The sequence below is a fragment of the Spermophilus citellus genome (assembly GCF_964194105.1).
Source record: "Spermophilus citellus genome assembly, chromosome: 9".
NCBI lineage: Eukaryota > Metazoa > Chordata > Mammalia > Rodentia > Sciuridae > Spermophilus > Spermophilus citellus.
Window position 1 is genome coordinate 108,315,454 of NC_138191.1, and position 19,825 is coordinate 108,335,278.

At 55.3% G+C, this 19,825-nt stretch overlaps 1 protein-coding gene across 1 annotated transcript; it reads left to right on the top strand.

Moving 5' to 3' along the window:
* Positions 1–13,279: 13,279 nt before the first annotated feature.
* On the top strand, positions 13,280–18,130 carry EDN2 (endothelin 2; the record flags this gene model as incomplete). The annotated part of the gene is made up of 5 exons (XM_081308565.1): positions 13,280–13,443; positions 13,755–13,911; positions 15,419–15,541; positions 16,429–16,527; positions 18,037–18,130. Exons 1-5 carry the CDS (start codon positions 13,380–13,382, stop codon positions 18,128–18,130), a joined length of 537 nt encoding a protein of 178 aa, XP_081164691.1. The 5' UTR covers positions 13,280–13,379.
* Positions 18,131–19,825: the final 1,695 nt, after the last annotated feature.

Sequence of the window (19,825 nt, forward strand, 5' to 3'; positions counted from 1 at the left end):
TCCAGGTCTTTGGACTTTTCTGCCAGTGCCCATCGCTGGAAGTGAGCTGAGACTGAGTGGGGCCATGTCAGGGTACCCAGAAAGGATGGGCAGTAGGTGGAAACAAGGCCACTGTAAGGTGAACTCCAGGGTAAGGAGAGGTCACCCCCATCTCCTTCATATAAAACAAGAGAAACAAAAGCCAAAGGGTTCCAGAAAACAAAGAGCCAGGGGTGGGACTGGCCAGGTCTCCAGTGAAGGGTCCTCAATTGCAGAATCCCAAAGGCCAGGACTAACAAAGGTGGTCTCCTAAAAAAAAGACCTCCATGCTCCAGCCCTGTGTGCTAGGTGGGACTGTGGGGACTATGCCCTGGTGTCAGGGACCTTGTGGTTGAGAGAAGGGAGAAGGAACAGAAGGGGAAGGGATAGGGTACTTCCTGCAGCTCAGCTGGCCACCCAGCCTGCCCCATGTAGTTCCTACTCAGACTTGGTCATGTCTGACCACAGAGGAAACTACAATGGATTCCCACTTGAAGATGGTGCAGTCAAGGAAGGACCTGAGGAGCAAGGGACATGCCAACGCACACAGAGTTGGAGGGAACAGCCCACAGCAGAGCCTTGGGACTTCTCACTCCTTTTGCCGGAGCTGACCACCTCAGCAGCACCGCAGCAGTGTGGGAAGTAGGACACTTCAGCCATGTGGAGGGGCCACACCCATCAGGAGGAAGGGGCCTGGTCAAACTGCCCTGGGGTCCTGACTGCTAGGCCAATACCAGTGTGGCTGGGCAGATGGCTTCCCCTGTCTGAATCTCCAATTCCACCAGCAGCAATGCCTGCTACTCAAGGTTGTTCTGGTCATTAGGTGGCATTGCCTTTAGAAGGATGAGACACAGCCTCGCACATCAAGGACCTTCAATGTGACCATCTGTAGTTTGCAAAGACTTCTCAAGGCCCATACACTCCTTTGCAAAGTATTATGTCTCCAGGCTTGAGGCCTCCTTACCCAGGACAGGACTCTGGGGAGGAGAGACTGTCAGTATCCTCCCATTTGCAAGCTGAACAGGCCCAGTCCCAGAGAAGGGGAGTGTCCAGGGACAAACACACAGCAAGCTGGAGGTAGGGCTTGGAGGAGGACTCACCTCTGCTTCCTTCTCCCACACCCCCCCTTGATGTGAACCAGGGAATGGCCCCCAAATAGCCTCCCGAGGGCAGCTTCAGGACTTGCTGTGGCTATTAAAGGTCTCAGTCCCTCCTACTGGCCCTTCCAGGGCAGGTGCCTTTCTCCCCCTCGGGCAATCCCGCACCCCACCGTGGTTTCCCTGTGGTCCTCACGGATGCTGGGCTACCAGGACCATTTAGAGCCAGCCCTGCTACGACTTGGATGCAAGTGGAGCGTCCCCGCCCGCAGCCGCGGTGGGCTGGGCCACCGGGCCCTGGGGGGTGGAGGAGAGGTGGGGGGCGTGTGGTGTCCCTGAGAGCCAGCGGCGGCCCTGCACTGCAGCGGGGTGCACGTGGCCGCGTTGCTGCCGCGAGGTGATGTCAGGCCCCGCCGCGCCCGGGCTCTGGCACGTTCGTTCGCGGAGCGAGGAACAAAGCGTCCTCCGCATTCCTGCGCGCTGACTCACTGCCGTCACGTAGCGCGCCGCCACCGCCGCGCAGCTTTGCCCAAAATTGGTCGCGAGGCGAGGGCGGGTCCGCCACCCGCTCGGTGCTCGCCTCGCCGCCTTGCGATTGGCCCCTGGCCCCAGGTCTCTACTGTCCCCATTACCCTTTTACAAATGGGGAAACTGAAGCACAGGGAGGTTATAGATGGGGAAGCCGAGGCAGGGGAGATGACAGAGAAAGATGCCGGCGCTGCTTTGCTCTAGGTGATCAGGGAATCGCAGAGCTAGGACTTGAACCCAGCTCGTAAGATTTCAGAACCTGCACGTATCCCCTAAAGTGCACCGCGTGTGGCCACGCCATGCGTGCCCTCCAACTCCCTGCCCCACGGGGGTTGAGATCAGGTCGGTGGGATGCGCCTATTGTTCCTCACTACGCATGGCTAAGCCTCCTTCCCTCACCCAGAAAGTGGGTCCTGGCAGAAGGGGGCCCCCCAGAGGTTTCTGGGGGAAATTACAAGTGAGGATCCAAGTATTACTGTCTAATGGAAAGAAGAGGAAAAGGGGGTTTGGTTCAATACACCTTGGTGGTGGGCTGCCCTCTCCCCCACCCCTACCCCCCATGGTCACACAGAGCAACAGCAAAGTACAGAGAGGAGCTGAGTTAAGCTGAGCATCTTCTTCCAGGCAGAGCTTTCCTGGAATGCACCTCAGTGCCCATCGCCGACATTGAGGTACTTTAGCCCCATGGGATCTACACTTTGTCAGAACTGAGTGGGGGGGGGGGGGGGGACGGGACTCTGTCCTGGATTCCTCTTCTGGCCCAGCCTCTGTCTCCATTGGAGTCTGGTTTCGGAGAACATGGATCTCTTTGGAGTTGGAGGCTGTTGGGGCCAGAGACCCTCTAGCCAGCCCTAAGCTTGCAAGGATGAGGTGTTCTCAGGTGCCAAGATAGACTGGGCAGCTCTTCCCCTGGCTGGGGCTCTTCTGAGAGTCCAGGCAAGGATCTGAAGGAGGTCCCCACACTTCCCTTCCAGGACTGGACCCCAGGCCCCCCCTGCCCCAGCCTTCCCTTTTCCTTCTGTCTCACTTTGATCTCTTGGATTGGTGTTCAAGACCCTTGTATCCTGGCCTCCAGCCTCCTCTCTGATCACCGAGTGCCTTCGGCCACCTATTCCTCGGCTTCTTCAGCCTCAGTCAAATGACTCTCCTGCCAGGAACCCACCCCGCCCCCCAGCCTCCTGGCTGAGGCCTTGCTCATTCCTCTGGGGGCCTGTACTCCTTATCTGTCCTTCCCTTTTGAGCCAGGCACAGAACACACACTGGTCCTTAGTCTCAGCACTTTCCTTCCCAGACTTTCCACACTGCCAGCTCCCTGTCCTAGACAAGTACTGATGCCTCTGGGGTCCCTTTCCCCAAATCCCAGCCAAGCCAGAGACCCCCCCAAAACTATCCCTCAACTCCCCCCCAAATATCTGACACAGAGTGAGCTCAGCGTGCTTGCTGCATGGTACCAGGAACATGGTCTTGGGGCCTGAGACCCCTCTCTTCTATTTCTGGCTGTGTAACCTTGAGCAGCTGATGCAGCCTCTCTGAACCTCATTCCCAGGCCCCACCCAGTCCACTTTTCCAGGTTTGTTTTGGAGAATCAAATGAAGGAAAGCAGGGAGAGTGCCTGACACGTGGGCACAGCTCCCTACACGGCTGTCATTACCACCAGGTCATTATTACAGACCTCCCTTATGCCTGAGGCCTGGGTTCCAAGGCTGGGCGGCAGGCAGCAGGCAGGTGATGAACTCAGAAGCAACCGCAGCCCCTGGTTGACTCAGGCTGAGGAGGTCCCAGGAAAAGTGGTTGCTTTATGTTCAGCCTGAAGCAGTCAGGCTCTGCCTTCCCCTCCCCACCTCCACATTCATCCAAGTTCAAGGCCACCTCCCCTTAACTGGGGGAGCTGTTCATCTGGCTGCTGTGTGACCTTGGCAACACTCACCCTCTCTGAACCCACCCTGGAGAGTGCTGTAATGGGGCAGGCTGTGACCTCACAAGGACCCCAAGCTCATCTTCCAGGCACACATGATGGGAGCTCTCCCATGGCATCTAGGCTCCACAGAGTGGGTCTCCCTCTCTCTTTCCAGTACCTGACCTGCAGTATGGTGGGAACTCTCAGGAACCTTGCACACCATCCTCCACCTCCTTCTGAGAGCTTGGGGTTATTATTTTTGATACATTGAGAAACTGAGCCCAGATATCAAAAGGCTATTTCCCAACACCACACAGTAAGGGCCATGGTCACCTGCTCTCTAGGGGGCTCCTGGCTGGTGGTGGCTGCCCCCCTCATTTCTCCCCAGCTCCAGCTGGTGCCAGGAGATAGCCAGGAATCATCAACTTACAAGATCTTTGCACGAATCTGTAGGACAGAGAGAGTCAAAGCTCAGAGAGCTGGAAGTGTTTGTCCCAAGTCACACATCACAGGGGTAGAGAGCAAGATTCTGTCCCCTATTTTTCTGACCTGCTCCTATCCCAGCTGCTCCCCATTTGGGCAGGGTTTTGGGGTTCCAGCAATTCAAGGTCTCAGGGAACCCAAAGGGAGGCCTTTTGGTCTCACAGACACCCCCTGGCTATGGGCGGCCAAAGAGGGGATGTGCTTGTCCTGCCAGGTTGGGCCCACCAGGCCCGCCTGGGCCCGCGGCTCCCTGCCAGACCCATTGTGAGGTCATCCGGCCATCCCAGCTCCCTGTCTGATCTCGCTGCTGTGACTCAGCCCTGCCTTACCCAAACCTCCCCCTCCTAGAGGACCCCAACAATGGCTGGCCTGGCCTGGGCCTCCCTCCCTGAGTCACTGCTCAACTCAGCACCCGGCACAGTGCGTCAACAGCCTCCTCCTCTCCCCCAAGTTCCCAGGGTTCCCAGTGCTAAAGGACCAGGGACCAGGCTGAGGGATAGGTGGGGGAGACTTCTGCTGCCCCCAGACTTGGTCCTTGGGTTGACCCCCTGGACCTACTTTTGGGGACTCTCTGACCCCAATAGGAAAATCCAAATTGGACTTGAGAATTCAGGCCTAAAACTCCAACTGACCTGGGTTCAGATCCCTTGCTAGATGAATGACCTTAGACAAGACACCAGATTCCTGATGAAGAATAAGAGCAAGGAAATGAACTGCATCCCACGTGGATTCCACGTGGGATCATGTATGCTGGGATGGTGGCTAAGGATGCAAGCCACGACGCAGCCACGATGCAGGCAGACCTAGATTCAAGGAACAAGCCACTTCACCCCTCTACGCCTTCTCTTCTATGATGTGGGAATAACAAGGACTCTGCTATGGTGATTAAATGTGATGATATATGTGAAAGGTTCTGTGTAGCGTCTGACACATGGAAAGTGCTCAGTGAATAGCAGTTACGATTGATCCTATATGTACCAGGCACATGGTGGGTCCGCATTGCTTTCAATGAATGATGGAGAGATGGAGAACATCATCTTCCCTGATGCTCAGGAGGCAGCTCCCCAAGCTGAGGGTCCCAGTGGACCTGGACAGGATCGGTTAATGAAGAGTGGGTGGACTTCACTGACTTCCCTATTTCCAATTCAATTCATATTTATTGGGCATGTGATTTGAAAAAGGGCAGAAGGATTGAAGTAGCTCCAATCCTGGAATCAGAGAGGCCTGAGTTTGAGCTCTAACCATTCAAAAAGACTAGCTCCCCAACCTTAGAGTCTGGAGAGGGGTGCATGAGTGTACCTCAGAGGGTTACCGCTGTACGGATTAAGTGGGAGCTTGGTGACAGTGCTCTGTCATCAGGTGTAATCAGTAACAACGTTGGCATCCACTTCTTTCTCATTTAATCCTCCCTCAGCCCTGCTGCTGCAACTATACACACTTAATAGGGGAAGAAATCAGGACCCTGAGAAAGAGGAAAGAGCACATGGGATGAGAGGGTCTGGGATCAAAGCCTAACTCAGTCTGACACCAGAATTAGAGCCCTCAGTCACCAGCCTGCCCTCAAGGACAGGCAAGATGAGGCTGGATAAGAGTTGACTCTTCGTAAGACCTGTGTGGGTGTCAGGGAGGCTTGGCACGCCTGGATTGGATGGAGTTTGGAATGCTTCCTGGGGGAGGTAGCATCTGCAATGGGCCTTGAAAGATGAGCAGAAGAGATCAAGTAAGAAAGGAGAAAGGATGAGCGGCCCCAGAGTGCATGGAGAGGTGGGAGCGGGCAGGGCTGCTGTGTGCCAGGGACTGCCCTAAAGCCTTGGGCACCCAGATCAGCCCTGAGGGAATGAGGCAGGAAAGATAGCTCAGGGTCAGAACCTGGCAAGCCCGATGCCGGCCAGCCTGGACATTTTGTGAATTGCCTCACCCTGATGCCAGGCTGGGCCCTGGTCACAGATTCCAAGGGAAAGCTTGGCTTTTGTAGGAACACAGGTTTGCCTAGAAGTCTCCCGAATCTCAACACATCTCTGTGCAGAGGGGCATTATATGGTGTCCTAAAGTAAACACGGGTGACTGGAGCCACCTAGAATGGATGTTTGCCTTGGACAGTCGGGGTCATCCAGAGCAGTGGAGGGGTTACCTGTGGGGATCTGGCCCACAGCATGAAGATGACACAAGTCCACCCTGCACACACACACACACACACACACACACACACACACACACACACGCACACCCTACTCCTTTCCAGGAGTGTGCCCTACCATGAGGCCCATATATATCTGCAGCCCAAGCTGAGGAAGAGGAGCCAGAGGCCAGCTGGCAGAGCCTGCTTGTGCCAGATCTTACGTTGGCTCAGCCCCAAAGCCTCCCAGCAGCTGTCAGGTGGGACATTTCTTCCGAGATGCCTTTGAAAGATGTGGCCTCCGACATTGAGGAAGGTTAAACATGGTGCAGCGTTGGACACGTGACAGTGAGCCACAGAACCGTCCCTGCCCTTACTACCTTTGGCCTGGCTCAGTGTTGGGCACTTGTCCACAGAAGGTTGGAGGGAATCCGGTGAGGGTGGGGGGATTCAAGCCTGAGTCACAAGGCTTTGAAGCTGGCACCCGGATCTGCCAAGCCTCAGAGGTTCCAGGGGTGGGTGGCCCCTGACTCACCCCCACACCCTGAGCTGCCCCAGGCAGTGGCTTTAGCTCCTGACCGCCCTGCCTGCCAGAGCTGGGCTGTGCCCCTCTTGGGTCACTCATAGCTCAGGATTCCCAGTAGCTGGGCGGGAAGGCCAAGGCCTTCAGGCAAGGAGGTATCCCAGGCACACCTTTTCCCAGGAATGTCGGCCTGAAATCACAGTGGGAAGCCCAGCTTTGCCTGCCTGCTAGGCACCAAGTTATCCTGAAGGTACAGGCACTAGGCACTTATTTTTAGCTGACACTGAGTTCTAGAATGAAGTCCTGTACTTCTGCGTGGCCCAGCCTCCTGGTGGCTCACCCCTTCCCAGAGGGGAAAGGCGGCCTCCTGGTGGGGCCCTGGGTGCGCCTTGGAAAACATGGGTTCTAGGCAACAGAGTGGGTGTGGCTCTGAAAAATACCAGCTGCATGTCTTGGCTGGTGGTGGTGTTGGTGGGATGGAGGCGAAGGTTGGGGCTCCAACCCCTCCAAGCAGGAGACCAGGCCTCAGAGAGAAGAGTCCAGACACCCTGGTTTTTTAGGATCCAGGCCTAGCAGGGAGACCTCAGGCAACTATTCTTTTTCCTAGACCTCAGTTTCCTCATCTGAGTATAGAGCCAAAGGCCCTTGCACTTGTGGGTGGCTGTCTGATCTTTTTTCTAAGAGTTATCTCAAGTCTTCATTGTTAGAGCATTTTAAAAAAATATTTATTTTTTAGTTGTAGTTGGACACAATATCTTTATTGTATTTACTTATTTTTATGTGGTGCTGAGGATCTAACCCAGGGCCTCGCACGTGCTAGGTGAGCGCTCTACCACTGAGCCACAATCCCAGTCCTGTTAGAGCATTTTTAAAGATGAGGCCTAGACACCCAACCCCTCATTAGAAGGGGTATCTGTGCAAAGAACAGGCCTTGTCTGGTGATAGAAAGCCATCCTGTTACACTCCATTTCACCCCAGTCTTTGACACAAACTGTGGGCCCAGACTCCGCTAAGCCCTGGACTGGGAATTCCAGAGGAAGCCGTGTGTCAATGAGCTCATCGTCGTGAGAGGTGATGCTCTCCCTAGGAAATAACAAAACTGGCTTCAGGGAAAGTGTTACCTGCCTTTCTAGCTTTGGCCCTTCTAACCTCTCCTATCTCATTTCTACTGAAGGAGGGTGGAGGGAAAGGAGGCTGGTTGGGTGGATGTATGGGTGGAAGGATGGAGAAAAGGTTAGACAATGGGTGGATGGAGGAGGTTTGATGGAAGGAAGGATGCATGGATGGAGAGATGGATGGATGAGGGGTGGTGGGTGGATAGACAGGAGGACGATGGGATAGATGGGGTGTAAGCTGCCAGTGTCAGTGGATGAGTATGGGGGAAAGCCTAGCCCTGCCTCTTGTTCACAGTGTGAGTGAATAAGTCCTTTTCTTTGGGGCCTCATCTGTGGGGAGAATCATGGGCTCAGCCTGCCTCCCAGGTTTGCTTTTGAGATCAAATGAAATAAGAATGGACTGGTCGGGGCTGAGGATGTGGTTCAAGCAGTAGCGCGCTCGCCTGGCATGCATGCGGCCTGGGTTCGATCCTCAGCACCGCATACAAACAAAGATGCTGTGTCAGCCGATAACTAAAAAATAAATATTAAAATTCTCTCTCTCTCTCTCTCTCTCTCTCTCTCTTAAAAAAAAAAAAAAAAAAAAAAAAAAAGAATGGACTGGTCATGCCAGACAGGCCTCAGCCACTGGCCTCTTGAGTTCCATGCTGCGTTTTGTGTTTGGGTACACAGGTGAGAGGCCTGCCTCTACTCCTGGGCCCCCCTCTTTGCAAGCCTGCACAGAACTCTCTGCCTGGTACAAGCCAAGAGGAGCCCTTGGAGGGGAGGTACTTGACTCCCAAAGGCCAGGGAGTCAAGAAAGCACAATGGGGACACACAGAATTCAGGCTGGGACCTTGCAGTTACATAGACCTGTCTTCTAATTCTGGCTTTGCCACACCCAAGCTGTCTGACATTGGGCAAGTCACTTACTCTCTCTGAGCCTCAGTTTCCTCACTTATAAAATAGGGACAAATTACAATACCTGCCCCGTGAGTATGTTGTGACAGTTAATGGACATAATTCATGTAAATCACTTAGTACGGGGCTTGGGATATATTAAGTACTCAATAAATACACACTGCTTGTCTTATCCCCTAAAAGGTTAAATAGGGAATCAGGCCCTGACTACTCAGAGGGAACAAAAAAATTAGAGTCCAGAGATTTCCATCCTAAGAGCTGAGTTCCTGAGTTGGTCATCTTATTTCAAACAGCCCAGCAGGACTCACATGGTCACCTGACCAGGGTGCTTTGACTGAACAGGTCTGCTTTTAGTGAACTTCCACAAGTTCCATGGGCCTCAATGGCCCTGTTCTGATGATTCTTGGATTAATAACAAACAAGGCACATGAATTATTTCTTTAAAAGTACAGTTTATGTGGGAGTTATAAATCTTTCCAAATGGGCTGAGATGGAGAGAGAAGGAAGTAAAAGGGGTGTCCTCAAAGAAGTCATAGAGACCAGAGGAGCCAGGCCCACAGGGCTGAGGCTGCCTTCGTGGAAACCCAGCATGGGGACAATGGTGTGGGTGGTGGTGGCCCTGCTGGTTCAGGGCCACCAATAGCACAAGACCCAGACTACCCACCATAAGCGGGCCCTGAGACTGAGTGGCCCAAGCCCAGTAGCACAGCCCAACGTTTCCCAGCCTTGGGAACAAGTAGTGATAGGAATATTTGAAGTCCCCAAACCCTGAGCCCCCAGCCTAGGCTCACCCCAGAGCCCCCAGCCTAGGCTCGTTCCACAGCGGAACCCTCCCAGTCTCCCATAACCGTAGATCCTGACACGGGCCCCTGCTCAGCTCCTCTTTGCTCATTTGCTAAGCTGCTTGCATGATGTGTACCTGCAGCAAAACACTGTGTCCCTTCTGCCAGGGTCACAAACAGAACTTTCTGAAACCTGGTAGGGCCAGGTGGCAATGGGGGTGACTGGTTTTCCAGAGTCAAGAGAGGGGAAGGCCCCAAGCTGGAAACAAGAGCCATGTAGCCATAAGCCAGGTGTCCATTTGGGGAGCTCCAAATTCATGTTACTGGCTTCAGAATGTTACAGGCAATCAGGGTTGACAGCATCTCTCACCATTGATGGGAAGGCAGGAAGGGACAGGACTGGTACATGGCCACACAGTGTGAGTAGCCCTGGACAAAGCCCCCTGGTCCAGGGCCTTACCTGCTGCACCCCCACCCCTTTTTTTTAACTGAGGTACAATATTGTTGGTACACTCGACCCTCAGTCTATGTGTCCTCCATCCAACAAGGGTCCATGGCTGCTGGCCAGCTACTCAATGGTGCCATATGCACCCCACGCAAGGATTATAGAGGAAGATTTGGGGTACACAGGGAGACAGCCCAGGCTCATCCTAGTGCCCTGGTCTTTCTGTCAGTGGGGTTCAACTGGGGTGAGGGTGTCAGAGCCCTGGGCCCCAAAGGACCCAGGACCCCAGGCACAGCTGCATCCTGGGAGAACCTCGGGTGTATATGGAAAGAGTAGGGCTAGATTAGGATCCAGGAGAACATGCCCAGCCCCATTTCTGTCTTAAACAAGTGGTTTAAGTTATCTCATTGGACCCAGTTATCTCATCTACAGGGAGTGAAGGCTGGAGGGGATTTCTACAGGGCAATTCCTAGTGTTGCGTCTCACCCAAAATACAGATGCCTCCGCTGTCCTCTGCTGCCAGCCTTCCTCCCACTGAGTCTCTCCCTCTCCAGTTGGGCTGGGGTGGAGTACAGGGGGAAAAAACCATTTTGTGTGGAAAACAGTTCCATCTAAATTCTGACAGGGTGACCTTTGGTGAATCCCAGCCCTCTCCTAGCAGCCTTTAGAGACCCAGGCAGACGGCAAAACCAGGTTGGGTTGGGAGGGGCAACATGGTGGTGTCAGGGCAGCTGGTGGGCACCAGAGGAGGTGGGGGGGGCATGCGGACAGATCAGCCCCCAAGGGCAGGAACATGCAGCCAGGCCCCTTAGAAGGACCCACGTCAAGGTCACCAGAGCACTTACTGCGCAGGGGAAAAGGTGTCATAGCCCCTGACCCGGGAGAGGCCAAGGTGACCGTCAGGGCCCAGGTGAGAGGTCCAGGGGCTGGCCTTGGCTATTTTGAACTCAGCTTAATTTTCTCTACCTGGAAACCAACTCTGGCCAGTGGGGTAGCACTGTTCCCGGAACGTCTTCCTCCCCTAAGACCTGGCCCACTCAGGTTCCCGGGCCAGGCCTCTCCATTTCACAGGAGCTCTGGGTGCCCAGCTGGAGCCCAGGGCACGGAAGGAGGGAAACCGGAGCTGGGCTCAGCGCGCAGCTCCCTGCGCTGACCCTAGAGGCCCCAGCAGCGGCCCCTGCCCTGTCCTCTCCTCCTTTCTCAGGGATCCTGTCTCTGGGTCCATTTAATGCTTCTATTATGTTTCCCAGACTCGGAGCCTCTGGCTCCCTATTGTCCTGGGCAGGCGTTTTGCATTTGTGTAAAGATTAGCCACGTTCAAGCTGCACCTCTCACTCCCTATGGTCTTCCTCCTCTACTTTCTCCAATCCCAGCTGTTCCTTTCTCCCCCGTGCACGTTTCCTGGTTCTGCGTTCCCCCTACCTGTCTTTATCGACCTCCCTGTTTGTTTTCCTCCCTGCCCTGACCCCCTCCTTCTCCCCCCTGACCTGCTTTGGCTGCTTTCTTCTCTTCACGGCTCAGTAGTTTGCATTCTCTCCGCCCCCTCCCCCCCACCCCTGCCCAAGTCCCTGTTCATATTCTCCCCAAGGCAAATAGAAAGGACTGGGAGTATTGCTCCCTCATTCCAGAAATATTCTCCAAAATTCTTAAGACAGGCACAGTGTGGGGGAGGGCCCGTGAGCTCCCCTGCACAGGGAGTCACTTGTGGTTTGTTTGAGAGACCAACATCAGGGTCCCAATGCCAGCTCTGCCCCTGTGCCAGCTGTGTGGCAGAGGTGGCCCTGATCCTCTGAGAGCCTCCTTGTGGACAGTCATGGAGCTGACACCGGATGACAACAGCTGCCTCCTGGGGGGGCAGTGAGGAGCCCAGAGTGCTCTGAGCACATAGCAAGTGCTCAAGAAATGACACTTCTGATTCACACTGTGCCTGGCCCCAGTCTGGGGGAAGGAAGACCATGGTAGATGGCATCAGCCTCCATTGATTCTGTCCAGCTTTAATAGGGTCTCACAGCAAAACTGCCAGTTCCTGTGGTCACCTCTTTTCTCCTTCATGTGTATCTAATGCAGGGACTAAGCAAAACTATGGGATGGCCAGGGTCCCACAGTTGAAAGCCAGGCCTGTCTTCACTCATCCCGCATCCCTCAGAGAGCACTCACAGGGCTCCGACTGTGTCCAGGGCAAGCCATAGGCCCTGCCTTCCCTGGGTTTCTGGACCTCCATGAGTGCTGGGGAGACAGGCTCAAGGTCATGCGTCAGGCAGGCTCTGGACATTCCAAAGAGTGAGAAGGGCCTTTCCCGTTTGCCTGGAGACAGGGTCCCTAAGAAGACGCGTGGGAGGTGGACTCGGAGCCAGGCCTGGGCAGGCACAGGGTGATTGCCAATTCCCTGCGCTGCTTGGTTCCTCAAGGTGCTCAGCTTGGCACCTACACACCCCTACTCTTGTCTCCAGTGAAGGTTCTGGGCCAGCAGAGAGATGGGGAGCAGAATGCCAATCCCCAGGGAGCCCCCTCCCCTGCCTTGTCTCCCCCACACACACACACTTTTCCTTTGCATAAAGTAATCCCCGAGGTGAGCTTAGCATCCATTAATGTCCAAGAAGGGAGAGCACTCAGCCTGCTTGTGTGTGCGCCCACAGGGACATGGTCCTGGAAAGGACCCTGGGGTCACCTTCTTTGTCTCAAGGGAGACTCTAAGGCAAACAGGTTAAGAAACCCCCTATTTTGCAAATAAGGAAACTGAGACACTGGAGGAATAGCCGTGGCCACAGCTGCGCGGCTGAAGAGCTTCTGCAGGAGGCACTGAGGAATTGGGGCCGTAGGGGGCAGGGGCACTTCCTGGGTGAGGTGGGGATGAGGCAGCCTCAAGCTGGTCAGAGGTCAGGGGTGAGCTGTGTCCTTCACTGAGGGAAGCAGCCCCAGAGGGGGGCTCTGACTCGCCCAAGGCCACTTGGCCTTGACTGGGCCTTTCACATCCCACACAAGAGAAGGGCATCCTCATCCTGGTTGGCAGTGGACAGGCGGGAAAGATGCAGTGTCTCATCTGCTCACAGAACTGCCCCCCCCCCCAAACTCTGAGCTTAGGGCAAGGGCTGTGGAGGCCCACCGGAGGGTGGGGGAAGGAGTGTGGGGCACTTTGAGGGTGACTTGAGGAGGTCCAGTAAGACTGAAGGGGCCCGTGGGGGCTGCAGGAGAGCCTTAGGACTCCCAGAGGTGCTACGGGAGCAGAACCTTCCACCTCCCTCCCCCCACGCCACTGAGGCTAGGGCGGGCCAGGCACCCGGGGGAGGAGACGCGTCCCTGGCTCTCAGCCCAAGGTGAGGCGGGGCTGGACAGCAGGGGCGGGGCACTGTGCCTGGTATTATAAGAGGCAACCAGGGCACCAAGGCAATGAGCTACCAGCTCGGCTTAGCAGCAGGACTCTGGCAACAGACGTTCCCGCTCCAGTCCAGCCCAGCCTGTGCACTGTACCGCTGCTATGGCCTCTGTGCCCACCACCTGGTGCTCCGTTGCTCTAGCCCTGCTTGTGGCCCTGCACGAAGGTGAGCCTCCCTGGCCTCGCCTGCTGCTGCAGCCCCCGGCCTGCCTGTCACCTCTCTCCCAGAGCTGCTGTGCCCCCAGGCCAATGGGGGGCATGCAGGCGGGAGCCGTGGTGGGGTGCTCTGCAGGTGCAGAGGCGCTGCAGGCATGGGGCAGCTGCTGGGGCTTCCCCGGGCTGGCCAGGAGCTCCCGAACAGTCAGAGTGCCAACTTCCTCAATTGTGCAAGAGGAGGAGCCTGGCGGGTCCCCCTATCCCAGGCCGTGCCAGCGCCCTGACCACCTCTCCGCCTCTCTCTCCCTCCTGTGCATTCAGGGAAGGGCCAGGCTGCTGCCACTCAGGAGCAGCCAGAGCTCTCGCCCCATGCCCAAGGCGCCCACCTGCGGTTCCGCCGCTGCTCCTGCAGCTCCTGGCTTGACAAGGAGTGCGTCTACTTCTGCCACCTGGACATCATCTGGGTGAACACTCCCGGGTGAGTATCCATGGAGATCCAGGTGGGGGCTACCAAGGGGCAGGGGGACAGGGCAAGGATACCGGCATGCCGGGGGACATTTGACAGTCTGGCTCTCCCCGGGGCCTCCCGATAGAGGCATTGGGCTAATGTCAGTACCGACCAGTTATTGTTTCATCTCCCATGTGGGAATCTCCAGAGACAGGTAGAGGGCTGTCTCCCGTGAATATTCACAACGGCCTGGTAAGAAACTGTTGGCTCCATTTTCCAGATCAGAATAGTGAGACTCAGAGAAGTTAGGTGACTTTCCCCAAGATCACACAGAAAGGGAGTTGGTGATAGACCCCATCCCTACTCTGTGGATACCAGAGCATATATCTACTCAATCAAGTTGCCTCTGCAAAGAATACAATTAGTGATCCATGTTTTGATTGTGCCAGGCCCTATGCCAAGCACCGCATGTGCAGTTTCATCTCATGGGTCCCCTGGCCGCCCCATGAGGCACTATTGTTGTCCCCAAATGACAGATGAGAAACCTGCGCTCTGTTCCCTGGCTGAGCCGCAGTGGGAGCCGGGTGCTGTCTGTTCTGCCTGCGCCCGCGCTGCCCCCAGGCCACTGCATACCTCAAGTTGAAGTTTCTGTGTGTGTTTGTGTGTGTGTGTGTGTTTTTTTTCTGCCCCAAATTGCATAAGGCAAGAGAGGCCCAGCACGTAAGTGTGTGTGGAGCTAATCCGCATCCAAACACTTGCTCAGGGCGGGAACCCTGCCAGGCCCTGCAAGCTGGGTCCACCTGGAGTCATTACAGCTCTAACCACCAGCTAAAATTAGCTGTCACCCAAAGGTGCTGGTCCGACCAGACTTGGGGACCAGCACCCCAGTCAGGCTGAATCTGCAGTCAGCCCCACCTGAACACACACACACACACACACACACACACACCTTGTTATAAGTTAAAGCTCTGAAGCGTATTTGTCACTCCTCCCAGCAATTGGTGCTGGGTGGGAGCAGCTTAGCCCGAGCCTGCAGCCTGCGTGTTTACGTCTATGAAATGGAGGCTCCTCCTTTCCTTCAGGACTAGCTGGAGCCTTTTTGCACAGGGGATCTGACTCCATTGGCTGGAGTTCCTGTCTGGGAAGGGAGAAGGGCTGGGAGGACTCCCCAGTTCCTGCCTTTAGGGGGGACCCTAGACTCCAGCCACTTCCTCCCTGTGCTGGGAGCCCTCACTGAGCCCAGCTGAGCCAGGGCCCAGATGCCCAGAGAAGGGACGGGTCTTGTCCAGGGCCATCCAGCACTTGTAAAGGAGCCTGTGACTTTAGTGGTGGGCCTTCTTGAGGTCAGGGGATGGTCACTTCTCATTGCCATTCTGGTGGCAAGATTGACCGTTCCAGTGTGCAGTGTGGACAGTCGCTGCTCACCAATGGCTGTGGTTGATCTAATCCTCTCTCTCTCTCTCTCTCTCTCTCTCTCTCTCTCTCTCTCTCTCTCTCCCTGCCCCACACCATTACCTTGTTGGCTGCCCGCCCACAGACAGACAGCTCCTTACGGCCTGGGAAACCCGCCAAGGCGCCGGCGCCGCTCCCTGCCAAGGCGCTGTGAGTGCTCCAGCACCAAGGACTCTGCCTGTGCCACCTTCTGCCATCAGACACCCTGGTAGGTGGGCGCCAGGCCTGCAGAGGTAGGGATGGCTGCTGGTCTGGACCTGCCCTGGGAGCAGGATTTCCAGGAGGCCATCAGAGGGGCTAGCAGGGGTCAAGCAAGTGGCCCTGGGTGCATGAGCAATGCCCCTTCCTGCAGGCACCAGTCTCCTCTGAGTGTAGCTCTGGGGGCTTCTGAGAACACTCAGGTCCTCACTCCTGTCTGGGCAGAAGGAATGCTCCCCAGTGATGGCTGAGGGAGCTCAGGCCCAAAGAGAGGACAGGACTTGTGTCAGGCCTACAAGGGATCAAGCTCCCCTGGGCCTTAGAGGCCAGCCTGAGTCCCGGGGCCTTCAGAGCTTCCTCAGAGGAAAAATAGCCTCTGGAGTTAAGAAGCCAAGACACCATCCCAGTGTCACAGAGTTGCTGGGCTTGAAAGGGGGGTTCTCCAAGGCTTCTGATTGTCACCGGCCTCAGTTTTCTCATCTGTAAAAGGACTGGGAGATTTTGTTCCCTTGCTTAGACCATGTGGGACAGCAGGAACTGGCTTTCAAAATCCCAAGCTCCGGTTCCCAGGATGGTTTACAAGAAAGTCCTCCTCTGAGGCTCAAGCTGGGGCGGAGTTTCCTCAAGCTGCCTCAGTTTCCCCTAAAGCTGCAGGTGGCCAGATTCTGGGAAGAGCAGCCTCCCAGCTGCCTCTTTTTTGAGACCGAGAATCTGTTCCTGGTAGCTCGGTGTTCCTCAGTCCCCACCCTGCCTGGGAAAGGCAGGATGCCAGGTGCACAGAGTGGAAATGGATCTGCTCCTGAGGGCGGGTGGGGCGGGGGCTGGGCTGGGCCTGCAGCCAGGTGGCTTTGAGGCCCTGGATAGCCCCTCACTGGGGCCTTATTGCTCTCTATTCAGGGCTGAAGCCGGGTCAGTCCTAAGCAGCCAGTCCCCTGCAGATGTGTTGCAGACTAGAAAGGCGTTGGCCAAGGAAGGAGAGCTCCTTCAGAGACTAAGGTAAGCGCATCGCCCTGGTCCAACACGCCCTGGAGGCCTTTCCCATCTCCCTTCTCCACATGAGGTGTGAGTGTTCATTGTCCGTCCAAGAGAACAGAGACTCAGAGAGGGAAAGCCACTTGCCCAAAGTCACACAGTGGCATCTGGCTGACTCCAGAGTTTGCACGCTCAACCACTGTTTTTTGTTACCCCTGGGCCTTGATGTGCAGTGTTTTAGAGGGTTTAAGGGCTCATGACTGGGAAGGATCACAGTTGTTCATTCAGGCTATCTCCATCAATCATCTCCCACAACCTGAGACTTGGAGGGGCCAACTGCCCGGCCTGCTGTCTCTTCCCTGTCCAGTCTGCACCTCTTCTCCTCTGGCCTTACTGTGGCTCAGCTCCAGGCTTTGTGCAGAAGGTGCTTATGAGTATTTGCCCACCAGTCTGCCTTAAGAACAGAAACCTCACCCCTGCCCGTGCATCAGAGTGACCGGAGCAACTGCTAGAACAGGGACCCTCTGATTTGAACCCCAACCTTGCCACAAACATATTGTGACCTCAGGCTTGCCCCATCACTTCTCTGTGTTTCAGATCCTTAGTTTTGAAACTAGGAAAATGGCCATCCATTCCACAGGATTGTTGTAGGGCTGGGTGCATGAAGTTGAGCCCAGCGGAACTCTGCAGGTCTTCACCACTTCCCATCTCTGCCACTTAGGGCTCCTGAGGGCTGAACAGTGCTGGGGTCCAGCATAGCCCCACAGGGATTCCCATCCTGTGGGGGGGAGAGAAAGAAAAATAAGAGAGAAGCCAGGATGGTGGGGTGGGCAAGAGCAGGCACTGTCCCCCACGCTGTCTAAAGATGAAAAAAAAATTAGAATAAAACTTTGCAAGTCCACAGCACTTCACAGTGTGCAGAGCTTGCTGTGCCCATGAAGCACCCATCCTCAGGGCAGTTCAGGCCTGTTTTTTATCTTATAGGCTGAGAAAGGGTCTCAGAAAGGTTGTGACCCTCATCCACATTCCCATACCTTGAGGCCAGCCTCCAACGCCCAGGCTAAGACTCCCTGGGCCAAGAAGTGGATGCTTCAACATTGCCAGGGTCCTAGCCAGGGTCTCAGCCAGGTTCAAAGGGCGACTGAAGCCATATTTGTCTGGTCTGGACCATCTCGAACAGGACCCTGAAGAATGGGTAGAATCTGTGCAGTTTGGAAGAGGAAGATAGACAGTGAACAAGGTGTGGAAGAGGGAGGGCAGATTGTGGGAAATTCCGGGGATACTCCTGGCTGGCTGGTCATTCTGACAGCACTGAGCACCAACTTTATCAAGGACCCCCATCAGCAAAGAAGCTTCTAGGCCCTGTGTGACCTGTCTTAATGTGTAGGCCTTGCTTTCAGGCTTTGGTTACCCTCTGAGCCCAAGGCAGCCATCACCCAGGATCTGGGCAAGGGCTCTCATCCTCCATTGCCCCTGCTTCCTGAGACAGTCCGTGTCCCCTGAGATGCTAAGTTGATCCTTCTTGATTTCCAGGGACATCTCTGCTGCCAAGATCCGCTCTGCCAGGCGTCAGCGGGAGGCAACAAGGGAGCCCAAGCCGGCCCACTCCAGGTGGAGGAAGAGATAGCACTGCAGGCTGGGAAATGTTGAGAAGAAAGCCCATGTGGACACGGGAGGAGAGGGCAGCTCATGGAGACCCTCCACCTGTTTCCTGGGCCAGGGCCTTGGCCCGGGCCAGCTGGACCCATTGGCTGGGGCTGGCATAGGTGCTGGCCTCCCCACATGTGCGGGAGGCTTCCTCAGGACAGCCTGGTGCCCTCATGCCCTCATGCTGCACAGCCCTCGGCCCCCAAATGGCAGGGCAGTCTGCTGGCGATGGCTGCTGGCCTCTAGGCCTGCTGAAAGTGACTGAGGGGGGCCAAGTGAACCTGGAGGTCGTGTCCCGAGGAACTTCCTGTTTGCTGGGCTACAATCCAGGAGGGACCTTGCAGTGTGGCAGGCTCACACCTAAGGCAGTCATGGAGGCTGCGTGGGTCCCCCCAGGAGCTGGAATCCTGACCAGCCCCATCTGTCCTCTCTGGCTCCCCCTTCCCAGAGGCCAGGTCCCCCTCATGCCCTTGGGACACTGCTGGTGAGAGCCTGCTATGCTTCATCCCTCTGTATATAACTTATTTACTCTAAGGACTTTGAGAATCCCAGTTATTTATTTTATTGTATTTTTTTAGATCCTCAATTATTTACCCGAGAACGTGTGTTTGTAATAAACCATGAAATGATATTCTGATATTTTGTTTTGGCTGAGCAGAGGTGGAAGGCTTCTCTTAGGAAGGGGCTACTTGGAAGTCAGGGGACCCAGGAGCAGAGAAAGGGAGCACCAGGTCCCGGCCCTTCTCTGGCTGCTAGTCTGCCCTCTCGGATCTATCACGTACCGACACAGCCATTTGCCGCTGTGATCAGGATTCTGGGGCCTACATTCCCACCAGAACAGAAACCAATGGCCAGGACTTCCTCCAAGAGCATGTTTAGAAGATGCCAAGACTTTGAGGGTATGGAGACCAGCTCCTGCTCCAGCTGCCCTGTCTTGCCAGGGTGACCACAAGGCCCAGAGCCAATCTGTCCTGTAAGGGATGGAGCCAGGTGGCTGTGCCCAGCCCTGGCGGTCAGTGATGGGTGCCGTGGTGGAACCGTAGCCTGGCCCTGGCTGTGCCCTTTGCCTTGGGCCTTGGCAGGGCCCTGCTAGAGTTTGATATTGTCTGACTGAAGAAGCCTCAGGCTCCAGCACTGGGCTCGGCAGTCCTGCTACAGCCCAAGAAGCAGCCCACCTGGATCCCAGAGATGGCCTGCAGCCAGGGCCCTCCTGCTGGCAGCTGTTGGACCCATGGCCTCCATCTCTACAGACTCTCAAGCAAGCCATGCCCTTTTCCTGAGGCTCGCCTATACTGCGAGTGACAGCCTGTGACCTGAGCCTACTCTGGGGACAAATTAATGGACTAAGCAATAATTATTTATATATTTCTCTAACACTGCCTTATCTAGAAAACGAATCCTGATCTCCTCGTGGAAGAATAACATGCTGATGCGTATTGAGCGACTACTACTTTATCCAGATTAACACGTTCTATCCTCACAACAATCCTGGGATGCAAGTACTTTCATTACTCTCCCTTTTACAAATGAGGAAAATGATATAAGAGAAGGCAAGGAACTTTCCTTGAGTCACACAGCAAGTAAATAAGGGGCATCAGGATGAGAACCCTGGTTTTCTGCATCAGAGTCTGTATTATACATGTGCATAATAAATATTTATTGATTGAATTCATGG